General features: G+C 51.4%; 2 protein-coding genes and 1 non-coding gene across 10 annotated transcripts in view; 2 read left to right on the top strand and 1 right to left on the bottom strand.

Moving 5' to 3' along the window:
* Positions 1-1,220: 1,220 nt before the first annotated feature.
* Positions 1,221-1,325, top strand: LOC125396147 (U6 spliceosomal RNA). The gene has a single exon (XR_007230726.2). It is a non-coding gene; the product is annotated as a U6 spliceosomal RNA (small nuclear RNA).
* A 6,347-nt stretch (positions 1,326-7,672) lies between these two features.
* On the top strand, positions 7,673-16,109 carry Znf687 (zinc finger protein 687). Of its 4 annotated transcripts, none has more exons than XM_048427842.3 (10): positions 7,702-7,825; positions 9,193-9,288; positions 10,643-12,774; positions 12,919-13,097; positions 13,407-13,583; positions 13,693-13,855; positions 14,018-14,344; positions 14,435-14,547; positions 14,730-14,874; positions 14,985-16,109. In XM_048427842.3, exons 3-10 carry the CDS (start codon positions 10,660-10,662, stop codon positions 15,477-15,479), a joined length of 3,714 nt encoding a protein of 1,237 aa, XP_048283799.2. In that variant the 5' UTR covers positions 7,702-7,825; positions 9,193-9,288; positions 10,643-10,659; the 3' UTR covers positions 15,480-16,109. The 4 variants fall into 4 exon arrangements, with proteins under 4 accessions (XP_048283796.2, XP_048283799.2, XP_048283798.2 ...); XM_048427841.3 differs by lacking the exon at positions 7,702-7,825 and adding an exon at positions 7,919-8,030; XM_048427839.3 differs by lacking the exon at positions 9,193-9,288 and having other exon boundaries at positions 7,673-7,825.
* Positions 16,110-16,320: 211 nt separating this feature from the next.
* The window catches only part of Pi4kb (phosphatidylinositol 4-kinase beta), a 36,369-nt gene continuing 33,252 nt past the window's right edge, over positions 16,321-19,437 (bottom strand). For 3 of the 5 annotated variants that reach the window (XM_048427844.3, XM_085678021.2, XM_085678022.2), the window contains 3 exons: positions 18,533-18,665; positions 18,164-18,284; positions 16,321-17,179 (listed from right to left, as the gene is read on the bottom strand). In XM_048427844.3, coding sequence (XP_048283801.2) covers positions 16,998-17,179; positions 18,164-18,284; positions 18,533-18,665 — 436 coding nt within the window. In that variant the 3' untranslated portion in view covers positions 16,321-16,997. Of the gene's footprint in view, positions 17,180-17,533; positions 17,597-18,163; positions 18,285-18,532; positions 18,666-19,437 lie in introns of all 5 variants that reach the window. The other 2 variants (XM_048427848.3, XM_048427847.3) reach the window with 1 other exon arrangement.

The following is a 19,437-nucleotide window of genomic DNA, read 5'->3' on the forward strand; positions in this document are numbered from 1 at the left end:
AGAAACAAGCAAAAAATTACATTTGATTCACTGGTGTGTGTGTGTGTGTGTGTGTGTGTGTGTATGCGTGTGTTCTAGTGGCACATGTGAATGTCAGTGGTCAACATAAGGGAGGCAGTTCTCTCTCTTCATTATGTAGGTTCCATGGATCAAACTCAACTTTCAGGCTGGGCCTTAAGCTCCTTTACCTGCTGAGCCATCTCCCTGGCCCTTAATATAGTTTTCTAATCAAGAACTATAAATAAAGCCAAATGAGATCCCCCAAATTACAATATCTAAGTCTAAGAGTTCTAGTGAAAGTACCCAGTGTTGGTGTGGCTCCTGGGATTCATATAGGACACTGGTGGAGTGAAACAGGGTCTCACTATGTAGACCAGAGTGATTTCCTTTTCTTTTTATTATTATTTTATTTTATTACTTTAAAAAATACCAATTCAAATTTCCACTCCCTCCAGACACCCTCCCCCCACCCACTCCAATCCTACGAGAGGGCAAGGCACCCTGCCCTGTGGAAAGTCCAAGGCCCTCCCTACTACATCTAGTTTGAGCAAGGTTCACATCCAAAGAGAATAGGATCCCAAAAGTCAGAACATGCAGTAGAGACAAATCCCAGTTCCACTGTCCTTGGCCCCTCAGTCTGCCCCAACTGTCAACCACATTCAGAGGGACTAGTTTGATCCCAGGCTCCTTCACTCCCAGTCCAGTTGGAGTTGGTGAGCTACCATTAGCTCAGGCAAACTGTCTCAGTGGGTGAACTCCTCGTGGTTTTGACTTCCTTGCTCATACTTCCTTGCTCACTTCTTCCACTCTTCAACTGGACCTTGGGAGCTCAGTCCAGTGCTCTGATTTGGGTCTCTGCCTCTGTTTCCATCTGTTGTTGGATGAAAGTTCTATGGTGATATTTAAGATATTCATCAGTCTGACTACAGGGCAAGACCAGTGCGGGTACCCTCTCCTCTATTGCTTAGGGTCTTAGCTGGGGTCATCCTTGTGGATTCCTGGGAATTTTTCTAGAGCCAGGTTTCTTGCTAACCCCATAATGGCTCCCTCAATCAAGATATCTCTTTCCTGGCTCTCATATCTGTTCTTCCTCCATCTTGACTATCCTATTCCCTCAAGTTCTCCTCAACCCTCCCCTTCTCCCCTCCTCTTCCTCTTTTTCTATCCCTCTCCCCTCCCCCATGCTCCCAAATTTTGTCAGGCGATGGATCTTGTCTGTTTCCAATTTCCAGGTGGGTCTATATAAAATTGGATTGATACAGAGAAGATTATCATGGCCCCTGTGCAAGGATGACACACAAATTCATGAAGTGTTCCAGAGTGATTTCAAAAATCAGAGATCCACCTGCCCCTGCCTCCTGAGTTCTGGGATTAAAGGTGTGTGCCACAATACCCAACTTTTCCAGGGCCTTTTAAAGAATCATCTTCCTGTTGTACTCTCAGTCTTTTCCTTTACAAGACCTTTGCCTGTGGTGTCCTAATAACATACTTTATCTATTCTACTACTATTATTATATTGGTTTTTGAGACAGTCTAAAGCAGCACAGACAGCCTCAAACTTCCTATGTAACTATGAGAATGCCTTTACCTTCTGCTCTTCTTGTCTCCCTCTGAGATGCTGGGTTTACATACTTGAGCCACCATGCCTAGTTTTATAGTGTTATAGTTTACAGCGCTCTAGGGCTCAAACCCATGGCTTCATGAATGCTCGGCAAGCATTCTACCTACTAAGTGAGCTATAATCCCAGGCTCAATTTCTTCATTTTAAAAGTCCCTCTCTCCCAGATGTGGTGGTGCAAGTCTGTCTGTAATTTCTGTGTTTGTGAGGCAGAAGCAGGGAGGATCACACATTCAAGGGATTCACAGGGGCAGGGAACTGCCTTGACCCCAGCCCCCAATACACACACACACACACACACACACACACACACACAGCTAGGGGCTGGAGTCATGGCTCAGCAGTTACTGGCTGCTCTTCCAGAGGATCTGGGTCCTAGTCCCAGCACCTGGTGGCTCACAACCATTTGTAACTCCAGTCACAGGAGATCTGGTGCCCTTTCCTGGTTTCCCATGGCACTGTATGCATGTGTAACACAGACATGTAGCACATGCAGGCAAAATATTTAGCTTATCGTGGCTGGCTCCTACATATACAAAATATTAAAGCAATTAAACAAAATAAAATGAGACAAGTTATTTCTGGTGCTGGGGAGATGGCCCAATTGGCAGTGGTTACTGCTATTCCAGAGGACCTGTTTGGTTCCCAGCACCCATCTCACAGCTGCCGGTAACTCCAGCTCTGGGGAACCCAGCGTTTCTTCTGGCCCCGGAGGGTACTCTTACACACAGTACACACACACACACCTAACTTTTTAAAGTTCTATTTAGGCTGTGGATATAGCTCAGTGGTAAAGTACATGCCCAATCTGTGCTGCTGAGCTCAGTCTCCAGCACCGCCAACAGCCCCACCCTCTCCGAAAGCTGTTGCTTCCCTGTTTTCTCCCCTTTGAAATGGTTGCCTAGCTAATGTTCCTCCCTCCTCCCTTTAAAAGTGTGCGTGTAAGCACGCATGTGCCACCACAGAGCACACATGGTCAGAAGAGAATTCTTGGTTCTCTTCTGCCACCTTGTGGGATCACAGGGTCAATCAGAGTCATCTTGACAGCTCTTTCCATTTTTTGTTTTGTTTTGAGGAAGGGTCTCATGTACATCAGACTGGCTCAGGCTCACAAATACTGGGATTAAATGATTACATTACCATGGTCCGGCATCCTACCTACACACACACACACCCCAAACCCACAACAGAGTTTCTTTGTGTGTGTAGCTCTGGCTGTTGTGGAACTCACTCTCACTCTGTAGACCAGACTGGCCTCGAATTCAAAGATCCACCTGCCTGTCTCCCAAGCACTGGGATCAAAGGCAAGTGTCACCATTGCCCGGCCCCTTCTCCATTCTTTTTTCTTCTTTTTTTCTATTAACATTTTCCCCTTTATTTTACATACCAACTACAGTCTCCCCTTCCTCCTCTCCTGTCCCCTTCCCTCAGCTCCCATCTCCCCCTCTCCGCATCCACTCCACTGCTGTCTCCATTCAGAAAGGGGCAGGTCTTCTATGGACTTGTGCAAAGCATGGCACATCAAGTTCAGATAGGATCAAGCTTCTCCCCGCATAAAGTCTGGGCAAGGTAATTCAGCATGGGGAACAGGCTCCCAAAAGTCACCTAAGCACTAGGGACAGACCCTGATCTCACTGCTAGGAGCCTTATAAACAGACCGAGCCACACAACTGTGGCACACACATGCAGAGGGCCTAGGCCCCCCCTCCATTCTTATGAACTCATACTACACAAGCTTTGTCCCTGTTAACATGCCGTGTCTGTTCTCTTCAAGATCACTGAAGACCTCCAATTTGCTTTCGTGCACAGGGACAACTCTCATCCCACTAATGTGAATGGTACCTGTCAGTTACCACTTTTCCTTTCCTCTAGGAACAGCGACTTTGGTTGTAAAGTTTCAGAATTCTCTTGGTTCCCCCTTGCTGTTTTTGCTTTTCTTCCTTAGTCTCCTGGAAAGCTTGGAGCTCCTCTGGATGATCCATGGACTTTACCTTCTTCCAATCTTCACATCCACCCAGATCTTCATTATCGTCTTCATCTGCTGAGATAAGGTCTCATGGAGACCAGGCTGTCCTGGATCACTTCTGATCCTCCTGCAGCCTCCTTCCATGTGCTGGGAAACTAGGTTACTATATTCAGCTCCCACTTCTTCTTGTGGTGCAGAAATGAAGCTAGGGCCTTACACATGTGTTGCAAATATTTCGGATGTGTGGGTTTATGCGGGATCGTAAGATGAAGACTCAGAGACACGAGAATGAACTTAACCTCTGTGACTTCAGGGGGCTGTCTGAAGTGCCTTCCAGCATCTTTATTTTTTCCTGTATTTACGCTTTAGTTAGTAGATTTCTATATCTCAAAACAAACTGATAGAAGCTTCTGACAATACAACGCCAGGTGCAAATGCCTGATTCATGAGGTACCTCAGTTTTCCGGATTTCTTCTAAACCAAGTTTTGCATAGGCTTTGTATCCATGGGAAACTCCCAGTCAAGATTCACATGGGACAACAAAAGGTATTTGTAACACAAAGGAAGGCCTAGGGGCTAAGTGAAAACTCCGGAGTCCGGCCGGTATAACCCAGCGGGGTTTCACAGCTAGTGGAGGTTGCTTTCTCTTCCTCTGGTGTCAGGCTAGAGGGACATCTCAGGAAAGTTCCACTGCTGGGTTACATCCCCAGGTCAGTCTGTCTCCGTGTGTCTCTTTTTTAAAATTTATATTTTTGAGTGATGTCTGAATGTATGTAGGTGCACTGTGTGTGTGTGTCTGATGCATGAGGATAGAAGAGGGGGCTGGATCCCTCGGAGCTGGAGTTACAGACAGCTGTGAGCCACCATATGGGTGCTGGGAACCAAACCTGGGTCTTCTCCAAAAGCAGCAAGTGCTCTTAACCACTGAGCCATCTCTCCAGGTCTACTTTTAAACTTAGAGACAGGGTCTTACTGGATAGCCCAGGCTAGAATAAACTTGTGATCTTTCTGCCTCAGCCTTTCCAGTGGGCTTACAGATGTATTTTGGGTTTTTTTTTTTTGAAATATACTTTAGACATATTTATATAGAAAAATTTGGCAAAAAATAGATAGTACCATATATTTGTCTTTCTTTCTTTTTTCCTTCCTTCCTTTCCCCTCCCCCCCAAGTTTGTCCAGACAGGGTTTCTCTGTGTAACCCTGGCCATCCTGGAACTCTCCTTCTAGAGCAGGTTGGTCTCAAACTCACAAGAGATCTGCCCATCTCTGGCAAGCAGGAAAGATCCTTTAAGCAGCCTCCAGATCCCCCTCCTGCCGACCCCTTTATTTTACACTCCCCCAAGGACCTTTTATATCTTCCTCCTGGACCGCTCTTGACCCAGATAGTTGGCTCTTCTGGGACCATTTAGCTGCATTATTACCAAAAGTCTTCGCTCATCCACCCTATCTAAAACCACAATCCTCACACACTTCCTGGCTTCCTTCCATGCTTTGAAATTTTGTTTTTGAATTTAAAAATATTCCTGGTTTTGAATTTTTTAAAACATGGTTTATTGAGAAAGGATTTCTCTGTATAGCATTGGCCATCCAGGAACTTGCTCTGTAGACCAGGCTGGCTTCCAACTCAAGAGATTCATCTGTCTGTGCTTCTGGGATTAAAGGTGTGTGCCACCAGTGCCTGGCTGAAATTTTGCTATTAAATATACTTTAGAGATGTTTATGTTTATAGAAAAATTTGGCAAAAAAAATAGAGCCCATATATTCCCTCTCACCAATTTCCCTTATTATCTTATATATGTATTTCTTATATATATTTCAGTTGATAAACCATATTGATGCATTATTATTATATTGAATTATCTATTATATTATGCACACTGGCGTTTCGTCTGCATGAATGTGTGTCAAGGTGTCAGACCCCCTGCCACTGGATTTATAGACAGTTGTGAGCTGTCACGTGGGTGCTGTGAATTAAACCTGGGTCCTCTGGAAGAGCAGCCAGGGCTCTTAACTACTGAGTCATTTCTCCAGTCCCATATATCAGTGCATAATTAACTAGAATTAACTAATAGATTTATATGATTTTTCACAAATGCAGGATGTCATGTGTCTATTACTATAGTGTTTCACCTAGGAGTTTCAGTGCCATAAAGTCCCCTGTGCACTATCTACACTATCCATACTCCTACCTCCACCTCCCAAGTGCTGGGATTCTAAGCATGAGCCACCGTCGCAGGTTTATAAAATACAAGCAACTGAGCCACATCCTTAGCTCTCCAGTAAACTCTCAATTAGTTCTTCAGAGCGAGGAGCGCTGGGAGCTGTGGCACCTGCAGAGAAGGACGGCAGGTGAGGTGGAGGCTGCTGCATTCATCCGCTTGTTATCATTTTATAAATAGCACTTCTGCACGCTAAGCTTTTCATTCTTGCAAAACTAATCTTGGCAGGTGGATATTATGATTACCATTTTATTCATGAGACAATAGGTTCAGGGAGGTAGAACGACTTGCCTGACGCCATCATGTGGAATGTGGTGGTTCCAAGATTCTCATCTAGAGTTCGAATTCACACTTGCAGCCTTAATAGCGAATCACTAGTAGTAGCTCCTAGGCGGCGCCTGAGATTGCTGGGACCCAAGGGCAGGTAATAGTCTCCTTTTAAAAGCTTTACCAGACTCTGGGCCTGGTGGCGCAGCAGTGTAACCCGTTACCAGGCAGGCAGGACAACCTTGGTGAAAACCCAGTCTCGGAAAGTGAAAGACAGGGGATGGATTTAGTGTTGGCGCACTTGTCTAGCATGTGCGACTCTCTAGGTTCATTTCTCGGTGTCGCTAAAACAAAAAACAAAACAAAACAAAAATTCGACACGTTGCTAAGTTGGTGGATTGCTTGCCTGGAATGGGTCACCCCGGGTTCCACTCCCAACATTGCAAAATGTGAAAATAACACACAATCTTAAAAACAAAAACAAAAAAACCTCTTGTTCGGAGCGGCTGCGTTCGCGGTGGGCGGCGGCGGCGCGCAGCCAGGCTGGAGCGTGTGCGCCAGGTGGCACACTGGGCTTGCAGATGGATCCTGCGAAAGCGTGCAGATGGGTGAGTGTCAAGGAGATTCATCTCTCCAGCAACTCCTCCCTTTTCCCCGCCTCCAGGGGGCGGGGCGTCAGAGCGCGGGAAAGCTCAACCTGAACCTAAACGCCATCGTGCCGGGGGCGGGGAGAGAAAGCGCTCTGAACTGGGAAACAGGGCTGGCCTCCCTCCTCCTCTCGCGGAAGGGGCCTATCAGCAAACCACCTTGAGCTCTTTGGATGTGGCCCAGGCCACGCCAGCACTCCCGACATCACCTCCCCCACTTCCGGTCCGCAGCGCGTCTCAAGTCCCAGGTCCCGGGTTCCGGTTTCTTCTACACACAGAATCCCGCGGCCTGTCCGGCTCCCCCGCAGAGGGAGGAGCTGCGCGTGGTGCGTACGTCCAGAGGCTGACCCACGCGAGGACGGCATCCCTCAGCATGGCAAAGCAGTTTAGACACTGCGAGGATCGCGAGGGAACGGTCACCTCGATGACGTAATGTTTGGGGGTGGCGCCCCGTTTTGTGACCCCTGCCCCGCATCCTTGCGACTGCGGCTTTGCTTGAGGAAACGGCACGAACACTTAAAAACACGCAGGTTCCGCGGAGCCGACGAGTTCCCCTCCGGCGCGCGCCGCACGGCTCGAGTTCCTAAGTTTGCATACATGAGACACAGCGTCCAGCTCCGAGTCACCAATAGCGAGGGGACGGCCACGCTTCGGGGCTCGGCTGCCCTCGCGTCCCAGAGCGGAGACCGAGGCAGGCTTCCTGCCGAGCGACAGCGGCGCGGGCCAATGGCCTTCGAGCTACGCAGATGGGGCAGGTGGACTCCGGAGCAGCCAATGACGAGAGGCTTCTCCACAGGGTCCAGGCCCTTCGTCCAATCATGGCGAGAAGACTATGAGGGGCCAGTTCCGAGCGGGGTACGGAGGGCCAACCCCGTGCGGGGCTGGGTGGGGCTCAGTGCTGAACGACGGGGCCATTGGCCAATGGCGAGTATGAAAGCGGGCAGCCCGGACCAGGAGCGCGGAGGGAGCTGAGGGAGAGGGGAGGCCGAAGCGGAGAGAAGCAGGAAGTAGCGGCGGCCGCGGGGAGGGCGGCGGCGACGGCAGCAGCGGTGGTGGCTGGAACCGGGCGGAGGCCCTGGGGTCTCAGCCCGCACTAGGATCGGAACAAGTAAGCGTGCTCGCCGCGAATACCCGCCCTTGGCTCCGCCCCCCGGGGGGGCGGGTAAATGCCCCTGCCCCTCCCCCACTTGGTCAACTACCCCCTTCTCCGCGCCGCCCCCTGGGGCGGCTGCTTGCCTGGCGGGGTCGCCGCCTCCGTCCTCGAGGACCGCTGGTGGGAACTCAAGACTGTTGAAAGCACTGCCCCTAGCCCGGTAACGTGGGAGGGGGGTCCGGGACCCCTAAGTCCTGGCTCTCCTAGACCGAGAGGCAGTCGGAGTGCGGTCGGGGGACTGGAGGCTGCGGGATGTCGCGACCTAAAATGGTGTCCGTGCCGGGCGGTGGGGGCGGGGGAATTGGGCCCAGCCAGAGCGGAGCCTGCATCCCGACTGGGTGCGGGTCAGCGTCCGGGCCCCGGCAGGACTCGAGCTGGCGCCCCGAACCCGCTGCGCTCCTTGCAGTCACTCGAGTCTCGAGAGAGCCTCAGGGGATTGGAGCCAGGGCAGGCTGCGCGGTGCGCGGAGGAGAAGGGGGACCAGGTTCGAGTTGGGTCTGACCTGGCTGGCTGCAGAGCCTCGAGTCACGCAGGGACCGCCCCCTCATGTGTCTCCACTCCCCTCGTGCCACTCCCCACTGCCGGGGAGTCCTGGCCCCCGATGTGCAGCGCCGCAGATCTAAAGGGCTTGGCCTGGCCAAGGCCCTGCCTTGAGTTCTTAGCCGGTGAAAGTGAAAGAAGCACCACTCGCCTCAGTTTACCCTCCAGTTTTTTTATGTACTTCTCGTCCCCTACCCGAAACCCCGGGCTTGCTTCCCGCTCCAGTCCCTGGCAGATGGCAGGGACTTAATGCTGCCCAGCTTGGCCGCAACCTAATCGCCCCCGGCCGGGCCCTGGCCCCTTGGCTTTGCTCTGCGCTGCAGGCCTTGGGCAAAGGGCAGTGGAGCCCCCACCCGACGCGGGTCTGTTCGCCCTCTTCGTATTAGACCCCTTCTTTCTGCTTTTGGGGGACAGAGGGCAAAGCGGGTAGGGAGATGGTAGCTCCAGAGACCTGGCGGCTGAGTGGAGGATCTTCATCGGCCCTAAGCCTCTCCGCTTGGCCCACTGTCTGCTCCAGGTGGCTATCGGATGACCTCCAAGTCACTTGCACGCTAGAGGGAGGTGGTTGGGAGAGGCCACTTAGCAGGTGTTTTCTTAGTTGGCTTTGTACACCACCGACCCTCTCTGCTGGGAGCTTAAGTGGGAAGGTAGCCTAGGTCTCCAGACCTGAGGGAGCCGAACTGAAGAGGGACCTAGCGATTCATCTGGGCAGAGCTAATGGCTTTGTTAAACCCTGCACGAAGTGGGTAAGGTGCAAGGAGGACTCCCCTTTCTTCCTCTAGTTGGTACCCTTGCCCCCCACCCCCACCTTGGTCCATGCAATGCCAGCCGCCACCTGCTGGGACTATCTCCAGTTACAGTCTGAAGGCTGGAAAGAGGTGAGAGAATTGGCCCTGGGAAATGGCTTGCATCCTGGGCAGGGAACATATAAGGGAGCGAATTTATCCTTTCTCCATTTCCTACAGAAATACTTATGGTAAAGAATCGATGGAGGCTAGAGCTTGGGTCTCCCATAGTCTCCAGGCTGGCCTCCTTGTTGCTTTAGTGGCATAGAAATCTTGTGGAACTTACTCCCCCTCCATCCCTATTGGATCTGGTTAAGGTTGGGAGAGACTTCCTAGGCTACTGTTGCCTGAGAAGATGGAGTTTGAGTTAGGAGGTAGACTAGGTGAGGTGCTCAGAGTAGCAATGACAGAGGGAAGGAGGAGCTTCCCCATTGTGACAGCTGTGTGGATCAGCTTATACCCTGGAGTTTTAACCCTGAGAGAGCAAGGAGGAGGAGGGAGGAGGAAAGACACTCTGGGGAAGGTAGGTGAGCAAGCAGCAGGTGTTTGTGACAAGAAAGTACACAGTTGGGGCCTGTGTGACTATGCCTCTCCCTTTCTTTGCCTCTTTCTGTGTCCTCTTCTTTCCTCCCTTGAATCTGTTTCTCCCTGCTGACCATGGTAGAGCTCTAGGTGCCAGGAGTGGCTCCAGGTCTTTCACAGATGACTTTAGATGACCCTTATCTCTGACTCTAGCCCTTGGTGGCCAGGGTATACTCCTTCCAGTGCAGCCAGCTTCTCTTTGACCTCACATGCCCTTAATCTGGACCAGCTGCAATAATAAATTGTATTCTGGACTTGACACTCAAGCATACAATCTTCTGCTTCTAGAAGAACTTTTGATAAGTGAGTTACTTGTGCCCTCTTTGAAAGAGCAAAAGTAAGGCAATGAAGTAACTTGTTGAACCGCAGTGATAAAGCTAAAAGAAGAGCAATTTCAGTCTTAGCTTTAATCTCTCCTTCTTTGTATAATGGTCTTCAGATCTCTATGGACCCCCAGTTCATATTCCATGAAGAATATGAATTGATCCCATGCTGACACAAATAAGTCCAGAAACCTAGAGCATTTTGTCTGTCGTCCTCCTTAATATTCCTATTGGTTAATTGGTCCTGTGCCTGGCACAGATCTGGTTTCTGTGGAGATGTCTCTGAGAACCATTAACTTCTATTACTCTTTGTATTTCTGAGACTCTCTTTCTGGTTTCCTCTGGGTTTTTATGCTGGCATTATCTGGTGTTTTCCCACTAACCTGACTTTAGTTACCTCCAAAAGTTCTCTAGGATTCGCCATTCAGTGTGGTGGAGATTACCAAGTTGGAGGGGATAAATACAGAGTTACTGAGAGAGGGAGGTTCAAGGTCTCTATTTCAGACATCCCAGTTTCTTCTCAATCTTACTGCTTTTATTAGGTCTGGGACCTGTCGCTATGGGGGACATGAAGACACCTGATTTTGATGACCTCCTTGCTGCTTTTGACATCCCTGACATTGATGCAAATGAAGCCATTCACTCTGGGCCAGAAGAAAACGAGGGGCCAGGAGGCCAAGGGAAGCCAGAACCTAGTGTAGGAGGTGATTCTGAAGAGAGAGCAGCGGCGGCAGCTACTGTGGATGACCCTGAGAGTCTAGCTGAGGCCTCTGACCATGGCCTTCCGCAGCCACCAGATACCTCCACCGTCAGTGTCATTGTCAAGAACACAGTGTGTCCAGAGCAGGGTGAGACCCTGCCTGGGACTTCAGGAGAAGAGACCAAGGCTGGGGATGTAACTAAGGAAGGACCTGTGGGGTCTTGTCTGATGCAGAATGGATTTAGGGGTCCTGAGCCATCCCTCTCAGAAACCCCCCATTCTCCAGCTGCTACCAATGGGAATGCTTGGAAAGAAAAAGCTATGGAAGGCAAAACATCCCTGGACCTCTTTGCTCATTTTGGGTCTGAACCAGGGGATCACCCAGATCCCCGACCTCCTGAATCTTCCCCACCTCGGGATGGTGACATGATCCCACCTCCTTTTTCTACTCCTTTTGTGCTGGCCCCAGAAAATGGCTCAGCCCTGCTGCCTCCTAGTTCTCTCCTGCCAGAAGGGGCCTTGAAACAGGAAAGCTGCAGTCCCCACCATACCCAGGGCCAAACTACTACAAGAAGCTCAGGTTCCAGCCCTGAGGCAGCAGGCATCCCTGCCAGCGCCTCACCTCCGCAGGTGGCTGGAATGTCCTTCAAGCAGTCTCCAGGACACCAGAGCCCTCCTGCTTCCCCTGAAAAGGCATCTAGCTGTAAACCTCTGAAGGAAGATGATGAGGGAGCAGTGGAGAAGTCTCCTCCAAGAAGTCCCCAGAGCCCCTCTAGTGGAGCTGAGGCTGCAGATGAGGACAGCAATGATTCCCCTACCTCTTCCAGCTCTTCTAGACCCCTCAAGGTGCGGATCAAGACTATTAAAACATCCTGTGGGAATATCACAAGAACTGTAACCCGGGTTCCCTCAGAACCTGATCCCCCTGCCCCTTTGACTGAGGGAGCTTTCCTGGCTGAGGCTAGCTTCCTGAAACTGTCTCCTGTAACTCCAGCCCCTGAGGGTCCAAAGGTGGTGAGTGTCCAACTGGGTGATGGCACGAGGCTGAAAGGCACAGTGCTGCCTGTGGCCACCATCCAGAATGCTAGCACTGCCATGTTAATGGCAGCTAGTGTTGCCCGCAAAGCTGTGGTTCTGCCAGGGGGGAATGCCACCAGCCCTAAGACTATGACTAAGAGTGTGTTAGGGCTGGTACCCCAAACTCTGCCAAAGGCTGAGGTGCGGACAGGGTTAGGCCTTGGGGGACAGAAGGTGAATGGTGCCTCAGTGGTGATGGTACAGCCTTCCAAGTCTGCTACGGGGCCAGGCATAGCAGGTGGCTCAGTGATCTCTCGGACCCAGTCCAGCCTGGTCGAGGCCTTCAACAAGATCCTCAACAGCAAGAATCTCCTGCCTGCTTATAGACCGAACCTGAGTCCACCAGCTGAGGCTGGGCTGGCCCTGCCTCCAACAGGCTACCGCTGCCTTGAGTGTGGGGATGCCTTCTCGCTGGAGAAGAGCCTGGCACGGCACTATGATCGCAGAAGCATGCGCATAGAGGTCACCTGTAACCACTGTGCCCGTCGCCTGGTCTTCTTCAACAAGTGTAGCCTACTCCTGCATGCCCGTGAACACAAGGACAAGGGGCTTGTCATGCAGTGCTCACATTTGGTCATGAGGCCTGTAGCCCTCGACCAGATGGTGGGCCAGCCAGACATCACACCCCTGCTGCCTGTGGCTGTCCCACCTATTCCTGGACCTCTGACCTTGCCTGTTTTGAGCAAGGGGGAGGGGGCTGTCACCTCCTCAACCATTACTACAGTTGCCACTGAAGCCCCTGTGCTCCCACTCCCGACAGAACCACCTGCTCCCGCTGCTGCCTCTGCTTACACGTGCTTTCGTTGTTTGGAGTGCAAGGAGCAATGCCGGGACAAGGCTGGCATGGCAGCCCACTTCCAGCAGCTGGGCCCTCCTGCACTTGGGTCTACCAGCAATGTGAGTTGTCTATCATTTCTCTTGGGGAAGGGACAGCCAGACACTATGGAGGTAAAATCCAAGAAGGTACTAAGAGCTTGCTTAGGTAAAGTAATGGGGTACAGGGCACCCCTCATCAATTAACCTTGTTTAACCTCTTGACAGGTATGCCCATCCTGTCCCATGATGCTCCCCAATCGTTGCAGCTACAGTGCCCACCAGCGCACACATAAGAATCGCCCCCCACACGTCTGTCCTGAGTGTGGGGGCAACTTTCTTCAAGCCAATTTTCAGACCCATCTTCGAGAGGCCTGCCTGCATTTCTCTCGCCGTGTAGGATACAGGTGCCTCATACTCATCTCCCCATAGGACTTCAGCATCTCCTTACAGCAACCTTTTAGATGGGTTCTCAAGGAGAGCCATCATTTTTCCTGCCCCTTGGCTCTATTGTGTCATACTCTGCCTTCAAGTCATGCGCCATGAGAGCAGTGGAGAGCAGGGCTCCTTCTGGAGCTCCAGCTCTGCGTCCTCAGACCTCTGGGGACAGTTGGCCCTCCTCCCTTTCTCTGCCGCCTGCAGTCCACCTCATCCTCAGCAACAAGTGAGGTGCTGGAGATGCCCCTGCCTCACTGCACTTCCCCTTCCTCTCTAAGGTGCCCCAGCTGTGCAGTGGTGTTTGGGGGTGTGAACTCCATCAAGTCCCACATACAGGCATCACACTGCGAAGTTTTCCACAAGTGCCCCATCTGCCCCATGGCCTTCAAGTCTGCACCCAGCGCCCATGCCCACCTCTACTCCCAGCATCCCAGCTTCCTCACCCAGCAAGCCAAGTGAGACCTGGGGAAGGAGCTTGAAAAGGAGGGGTGGGCTGGAGGGTGGGGCGCAGGGCAGGGCTCTGCTGCCCCATCATGTCTTACACTGCCCTTTCTGCTTCCACAGGCTGATCTATAAGTGTGCCATGTGTGACACAGTCTTCACTCACAAACCACTTCTCTCCTCCCACTTTGACCAGCACTTGTTGCCCCAGCGTGTCAGTGTCTTTAAGTGTCCATCTTGTCCTCTGCTTTTTGCCCAAAAAAGGACCATGCTGGAACATCTCAAGGTACAGGAGGAGCAAAGGGCTAGGGACCGGCTCTGTAGCTAGCTGTGTTGACCTGAACTAGAGCCACATCACCCTCTGGAAGCGGGGAGTAGGGAGAAGCGAGGACTTTGGCAAAGCCAGGCTCTCCTTCACATAGCCACTCCTCTTGTCTTCCTCTTACAGAATACTCACCAGTCTGGATGCTTGGGGGAGGAGGCAGTTGGGAAAGGGGCTGGAGATGCCCTTCTGACCCCCAAGACTGAGCCGGAGGAGCTGGCTGTGTCTCGGGCAGAGGCAGCCCCTGCTACTGAGGAATCCTCATCTTCTGAAGAGGAACTGCCCAGCTCCCCTGAGCCTCCTCGCCCAACCAAACGACCCCGACGGGACCTGGGAAGCAAAGGCATCAAAGGTGGGGGTGGTGGGCCTGGGGGCTGGACTTGTGGCCTTTGTCATTCCTGGTTTCCCGAGCGTGATGAGTATGTGACTCACATGAAGAAGGAACATGGCAAGGTGAGCTGGGTTTCCTCTGGGAAAGGTAGACTGGAGGGTAACCTTGGGGTTGACCCGTGTGACTGAAATTTCCCACCCCTTGCTCTTTAGTCAGTGAAAAAGTTCCCCTGTCGCCTGTGTGAGCGCTCCTTCTGCTCTGCCCCCAGCCTGAGGCGCCATGTCAGGGTCAACCATGAGGGAATCAAGAGAGTTTACCCATGCAGGTAACCCTTACTCATCATTCCCTTTTCCTACCTGGTAGGTGACCCTTACTCCCAGAGTACCTGTTCACCTGCCTCCTGCTTGAGGGAGCCAAAGGTCGAGGCCTCCGTCTGCTCTGCAGCCTTCTCTCAGGAGCTCTGAGTCTTTGCCTCTGATGCTAAGCTGCCCACTTTCCCTCTGCTAGGTACTGCACGGAGGGAAAGCGTACCTTCAGTAGTCGTCTGATCCTGGAGAAGCATGTCCAAGTCCGACATGGCTTGCCCCTTGGGACCCAGTCTCCTCCTAACAGAGGAGGCACCCTGGTGCGAGGCTCTGGTGGCAGAGCTCAGGTAAGACGAGGTCCTCCTTACGGTATGTCGTGGGAGTGAGAAACTGGTGAGGCCCTGGTCTCAGGAAGCCAGGGTGATGGTGAGGCCCAGTTTCTTCCACTTTTCTCCAGGGCCCAGGACGGAAACGCCGCCAGTCTTCTGACTCATGCAGTGAGGAACCTGACAGTACAACGCCACCAGCCAAGTCCCTGCGGGGTGGCCCTGGGTCAGGAGGCCATGGGCCTCTGCGCTATAGGAGCAGTGGCTCAGCGGAACAGAGCGTCGTGGTGGGGCTGCGGGTAGATGGTGGCACGCAGCAGTGCCTTGACTGTGGCTTGTGCTTTGCTTCCCCAGGCTCCTTGAGCCGCCACCGATTCATTAGCCACAAGAAGAGACGGGCTGGGGGTAAAGCCAGTGCCCTGGGGATAGGGGATGGGGAAGAAGAGGCTCCGCCATTACGCTCTGACCCAGAGGGTGGAGATTCACCTTTGCCTGCTTCTGGAGGCCCTCTGACTTGTAAGGTCTGTGGCAAGAGCTGTGATAGCCCTCTGAATCTCAAGACCCATTTCCGCACTCATGGCATGGCATTTATCAGGGCCCGTCAGGGAGGCAGTGGGGACAACTAGGTCCCAGGCCTAGGATTGGCCTTTCCTCTTCCCTGGAACTTTGGTTTCACTGCTGCTGTCTCCTCCCTGGGCTGGGAAGTTTAACATGTATTTTGTTTGATTCTTTTCGCCCCTGAGGGAAAGGCTTTTTGAGGGTTCTATTAACTTGCACCCCCCCCACCCCGCTCTTGGGTTTGGTCCCTGGATTCTACTTAAGTGGACTTCCCCTTTCTTTCTTTCTGAAGCCAACACTAATATTCTTTTGCAGACCCCCAGTGTATAACTGGGTGGGAGGACAGGACCTTGGGAAGCCTGCTAGACAGGCACAGGGGAAACTGAAGGATGTACAGGGTCTAGCTTCTACCCCTCCGCTAGATTTCTTCCTCTGTGCTGGGTTCTGCCCTAGTATCCCCTCCTTTAACACTCATTGGCACTAACACCCCGCCCCAATCCCTGCAGTGCCTTCCATTTGTCTTTTCCCCCAGAAATCTAGGGGTGGGGGGTTGGTGGGGATGAGTCCTGTCAAATGGGGTCCAGGGAGAGGAGAGGACAGGCTCTCAGGAATCCTTTATTCTTGTAGTAATAATACTAACTGGGAGAAATAAGAGGGAGAGAACCAGACTATTAAAACTGCTTGTGGTTTAATCCCCATTCAGGCTTTTCTTTTTATGTGATTTGGACAATGTGTACTGATAGGAGGGGTGAGTCTGAACTGGGGGAGCCCTTTTCAGGGGAGAGGTGGTATTGACCAAGACAGATGGAAAAAGTAATCTTCATCTTGTGTGTTTGGTGCCTTTCGTATGCTGGATTTAGCCCCTTCCACCAACCCCCATCCCCAGAGGTAACTCAGACAAGACACAGATGGCTAACTAAGGACTTTATTTCAAACAAAAATTAAAAATAAAAAAAAATTGAGAGCTATTTCCCTGGGTGTGAGGAAAGGATCAGGGTAAGAAATTCCCCATGGCTAGGCCAATACCCTCAGTACATTAGAGGGATTATGACAATTCCCTTCCTTAATCCCATGATGGGGAACCTCAGCAAGTGCAGGACCCTACGGTTAGAACCCACCTGCCAGGGGGAATGTGGGCTAGGGGTCAGCCTCTGGGAGGGGACAGAGTTGGGCAGCAGCATGGTCAAACATAGGATTACATCCTAGGTACCAAGAACCCACTCCTTCTCCCATCTTGCTGGGACCCAGGGAAAACAAAAGACAGTTTGTAGAAAGAACCTCTGAGAATCCGGAGAGGGGAAGAAGGCCCCCATCCTTTTCATCTTCATCACCTCTGTTCTCTGGAATCTGTCAGGTGATAATACTGACACCAGCAGGAGGCGGGGGAGCCCCAGCAAGTCTGGACCCCGTGGTTGGCTCTCCTACCCTTTGGCAAGCTCTCATGGTTACCACATGATCCTTTGTGTTTCTTGCCTTCCCTTGAGTAGGTGGTTAGATAGGTAGGGTTTTGATTTGGGGTTTCTTAGGCAAGGGTCCTCCTAGGAAGGGTGCCTTCGATCCCACCACTTCTGGGCCTGAGAAGGGTATCACATGATGCCATTGGTGAGGTACTGGAAACCGTCGTAGAGTTTGGTGGTGATGGACCTCATGCTGCCATCCACCATCTGCTCTACCAGCAGCTGGAGCTGCTCCTCAGTCATGCTCATGTGGAATCTCTCTTTGAGATTGCGAATGGTGCTGGAGCCATGGAAGCAAGGAAGCTGCGAACCTGGGGGGAAAGCAGTGACAATTAGAAAGGCAGGCTAGTAGTTAGTAGACAAAGGGAACAGAGCTACAAGTATAATAAAGTACTCCTTCCCTCCCCGCCACAGGGATTCCTGGTGGTATAGAACAATTCTGCTTGTGCAGAGAAAAGCAGTTGGGAGGCCCTCAGTCCATTCTCATCCCATACGCTTTAGTTCCTCTGTGTGGGCAGCCCAGGGAAAGGCAAGCCCACAGTATCCCCCAATAAGCATTGGAGAGAAGTCTTAGGGTCCAGAGGGGAGGCTGGGAAAAATCTCTGGGAATGGGCCGTGCACTTATCTGGTTGCAGGCCTCTGCCTATGCTAGGTCTGACACTCACAGATGACCTGGGCCACCGTCACCACGGGGCCAGACAGAGATGCTCCTGAGCAACGGCGGCAACCTGTGGGGTATGGGCAAGGATGGGGAGGAGACTGGCAGCTTAGGTGGGGTAAATATCTGGAAGGGTTTTTTTTGCGGGGGAGGGTATAAGTGGGAGCCCAGAGGAATTGGGATAAGGGATACTATGCAAATGACTGAGGGACTGGGGTAGCAGCTGAGTGAATGGTAAAAGATGAGAGTCAGGAAGAACTCAGTTCAGAGCAGGATAGATTATTAAGAAAAGGAAAGTAGCTTGGAGTGGTGGCTGAGGCCAGGGCAGTTACATCAAGTGTGATGGGAGGACAGTGGGTAGAAGCACCAGAATTAGCAGAGAAGGAGACAGAAATACCAGGAGGCCGAAGATGGGTGTTTTCTCTATGAGGGTACCTAAGAGCTTTCTGCTGTTACTTTCCTCTTGCACCCCCCCCACCCTTCTGCTAGCGTGAAGAAGAGTATTCTAAAGGGGAAATGGAAACCCCCCTGAGAAGCCCTCCCCCACCTGTGTCTTTAGGTGGGATCAACTTCCTAAAATTCTAGGTTCCAGGAAACTCAAACAGGCAGTCCAGGCCCTGGGCTCCCCCAGCCGCACCTTGCTGCATGATCTCCACAATCTGCACCACCTTGTCCATATGCTTCCGAGCAGCAATCAGCCCTTGCAGCATGAGCATCTTGTAGTAGTTGAACATGTCGCCGTTCAGGCCGCCCATTACCTGGAAGTAGGATGAGTGTGTGCACAGTGGAATTCTGGTGGGTCCTTTCCCATGGGCCTCCCAGAACTTCCTTAAGGCAATCATGGTAGATTTCACTATTTTCACAAAAAGCTCCCAGGAAATACTGCCTCATCCTGACTTACTGCCATTTCTGTTCTGTTCCTTCCTGATTTGGGGGAGCCCATCAGCTCATCCTCACAGGAAGAACACAGTGAGCCCTGGAGGCACCTCTCTTTTTTTTGACTCACATCCACAAACTCAGTGGTCAGCTTAAAGGCTGATGTCTCGAAGCCCAGGTTTCGGGGTGAGCTGGAGAGGATGAAGCCAAAGTCGATGTGGATGATGTGACCTTCTGCGTCGAGAAGAATGTTCCCATTGTGCCTGAGGAAGGGGAGGAGGAAGAGGCAACAGTAAGTTTGGCTTCAGTGGATCTCAAGCTGCAGCACTGGCCTCACCATAATCAAGACAGCCATGTTTCTGGTTCCTCTTGCTTACAAGTCTAGGTCAATTTCTCAGGACCTAAAACTAGCAATGAAAAGTCTGAAAACTACAAAGACTGGGGTATAAAATTCAATTATCAGCTTAAAAATAGTTTTAAGATTGTCACAGGGCTGAGGATGTAGCTTGGTTAGTGGAGTGTTTGCCTATCGTGTAGGAAGCCCTGGGTTTCTAGCTTTGTGTCCTTACAGCATAAACGGGATGTAAATAATGGCACTTGCCTATAATTCTAGCACTTGGGAGGTAGAGGCTATAAGATCTAAATTAATGGTCATTCTCAAATACAAAGACTTTGAGGCCAGACTGTAATACATGCTAATTTCCCAAAAATTGCACTTCTAGTACCCAACTTTGAGCTAGATTTAGTAATAAACACAGATGTAAGGGAAGGCCTCTAAGTATCCAATAGCTAGCTGTCTAAATGAGGAGAGGCCCTCATTCAGCATCAATTTACCTGTTTATTTATTTTTTTTAGGTAGGGTCTCACTGTGTAGCCCCAGCTGATCTGGTGGTACTTACTATGTAGACCAAATTGGCCTCAAACTCAGAGTCACCTGCCTCTACCGCCTGAGTGCATGGATTTTAATTTTTAATCAACCCACTGTAGAACAAAAGCCCCATCAGTACAGAACAATTAGAAGCAAGCCGACTGAAG

This window comes from Myodes glareolus, chromosome 17 (genome assembly GCF_982192425.1).
Source record: "Myodes glareolus chromosome 17, mMyoGla1.1, whole genome shotgun sequence".
Classification (NCBI taxonomy): domain Eukaryota; kingdom Metazoa; phylum Chordata; class Mammalia; order Rodentia; family Cricetidae; genus Myodes; species Myodes glareolus.

Excerpts from the sequence above, each read along its gene's own strand:
- Znf687 (XM_048427839.3), top strand. The coding sequence starts at position 10,660 with ATGGGGGACATGAAGACACCTGATTTTGATGACCTCCTTGCTGCTTTT. Across the intron at positions 12,775-12,918 it reads CACTTGGGTCTACCAGCAAT|GTATGCCCATCCTGTCCCAT; the intron begins GTGAGTTGTCTA and ends ACCTCTTGACAG. Across the intron at positions 14,548-14,729 it reads AAGAGAGTTTACCCATGCAG|GTACTGCACGGAGGGAAAGC; the intron begins GTAACCCTTACT and ends TCCCTCTGCTAG.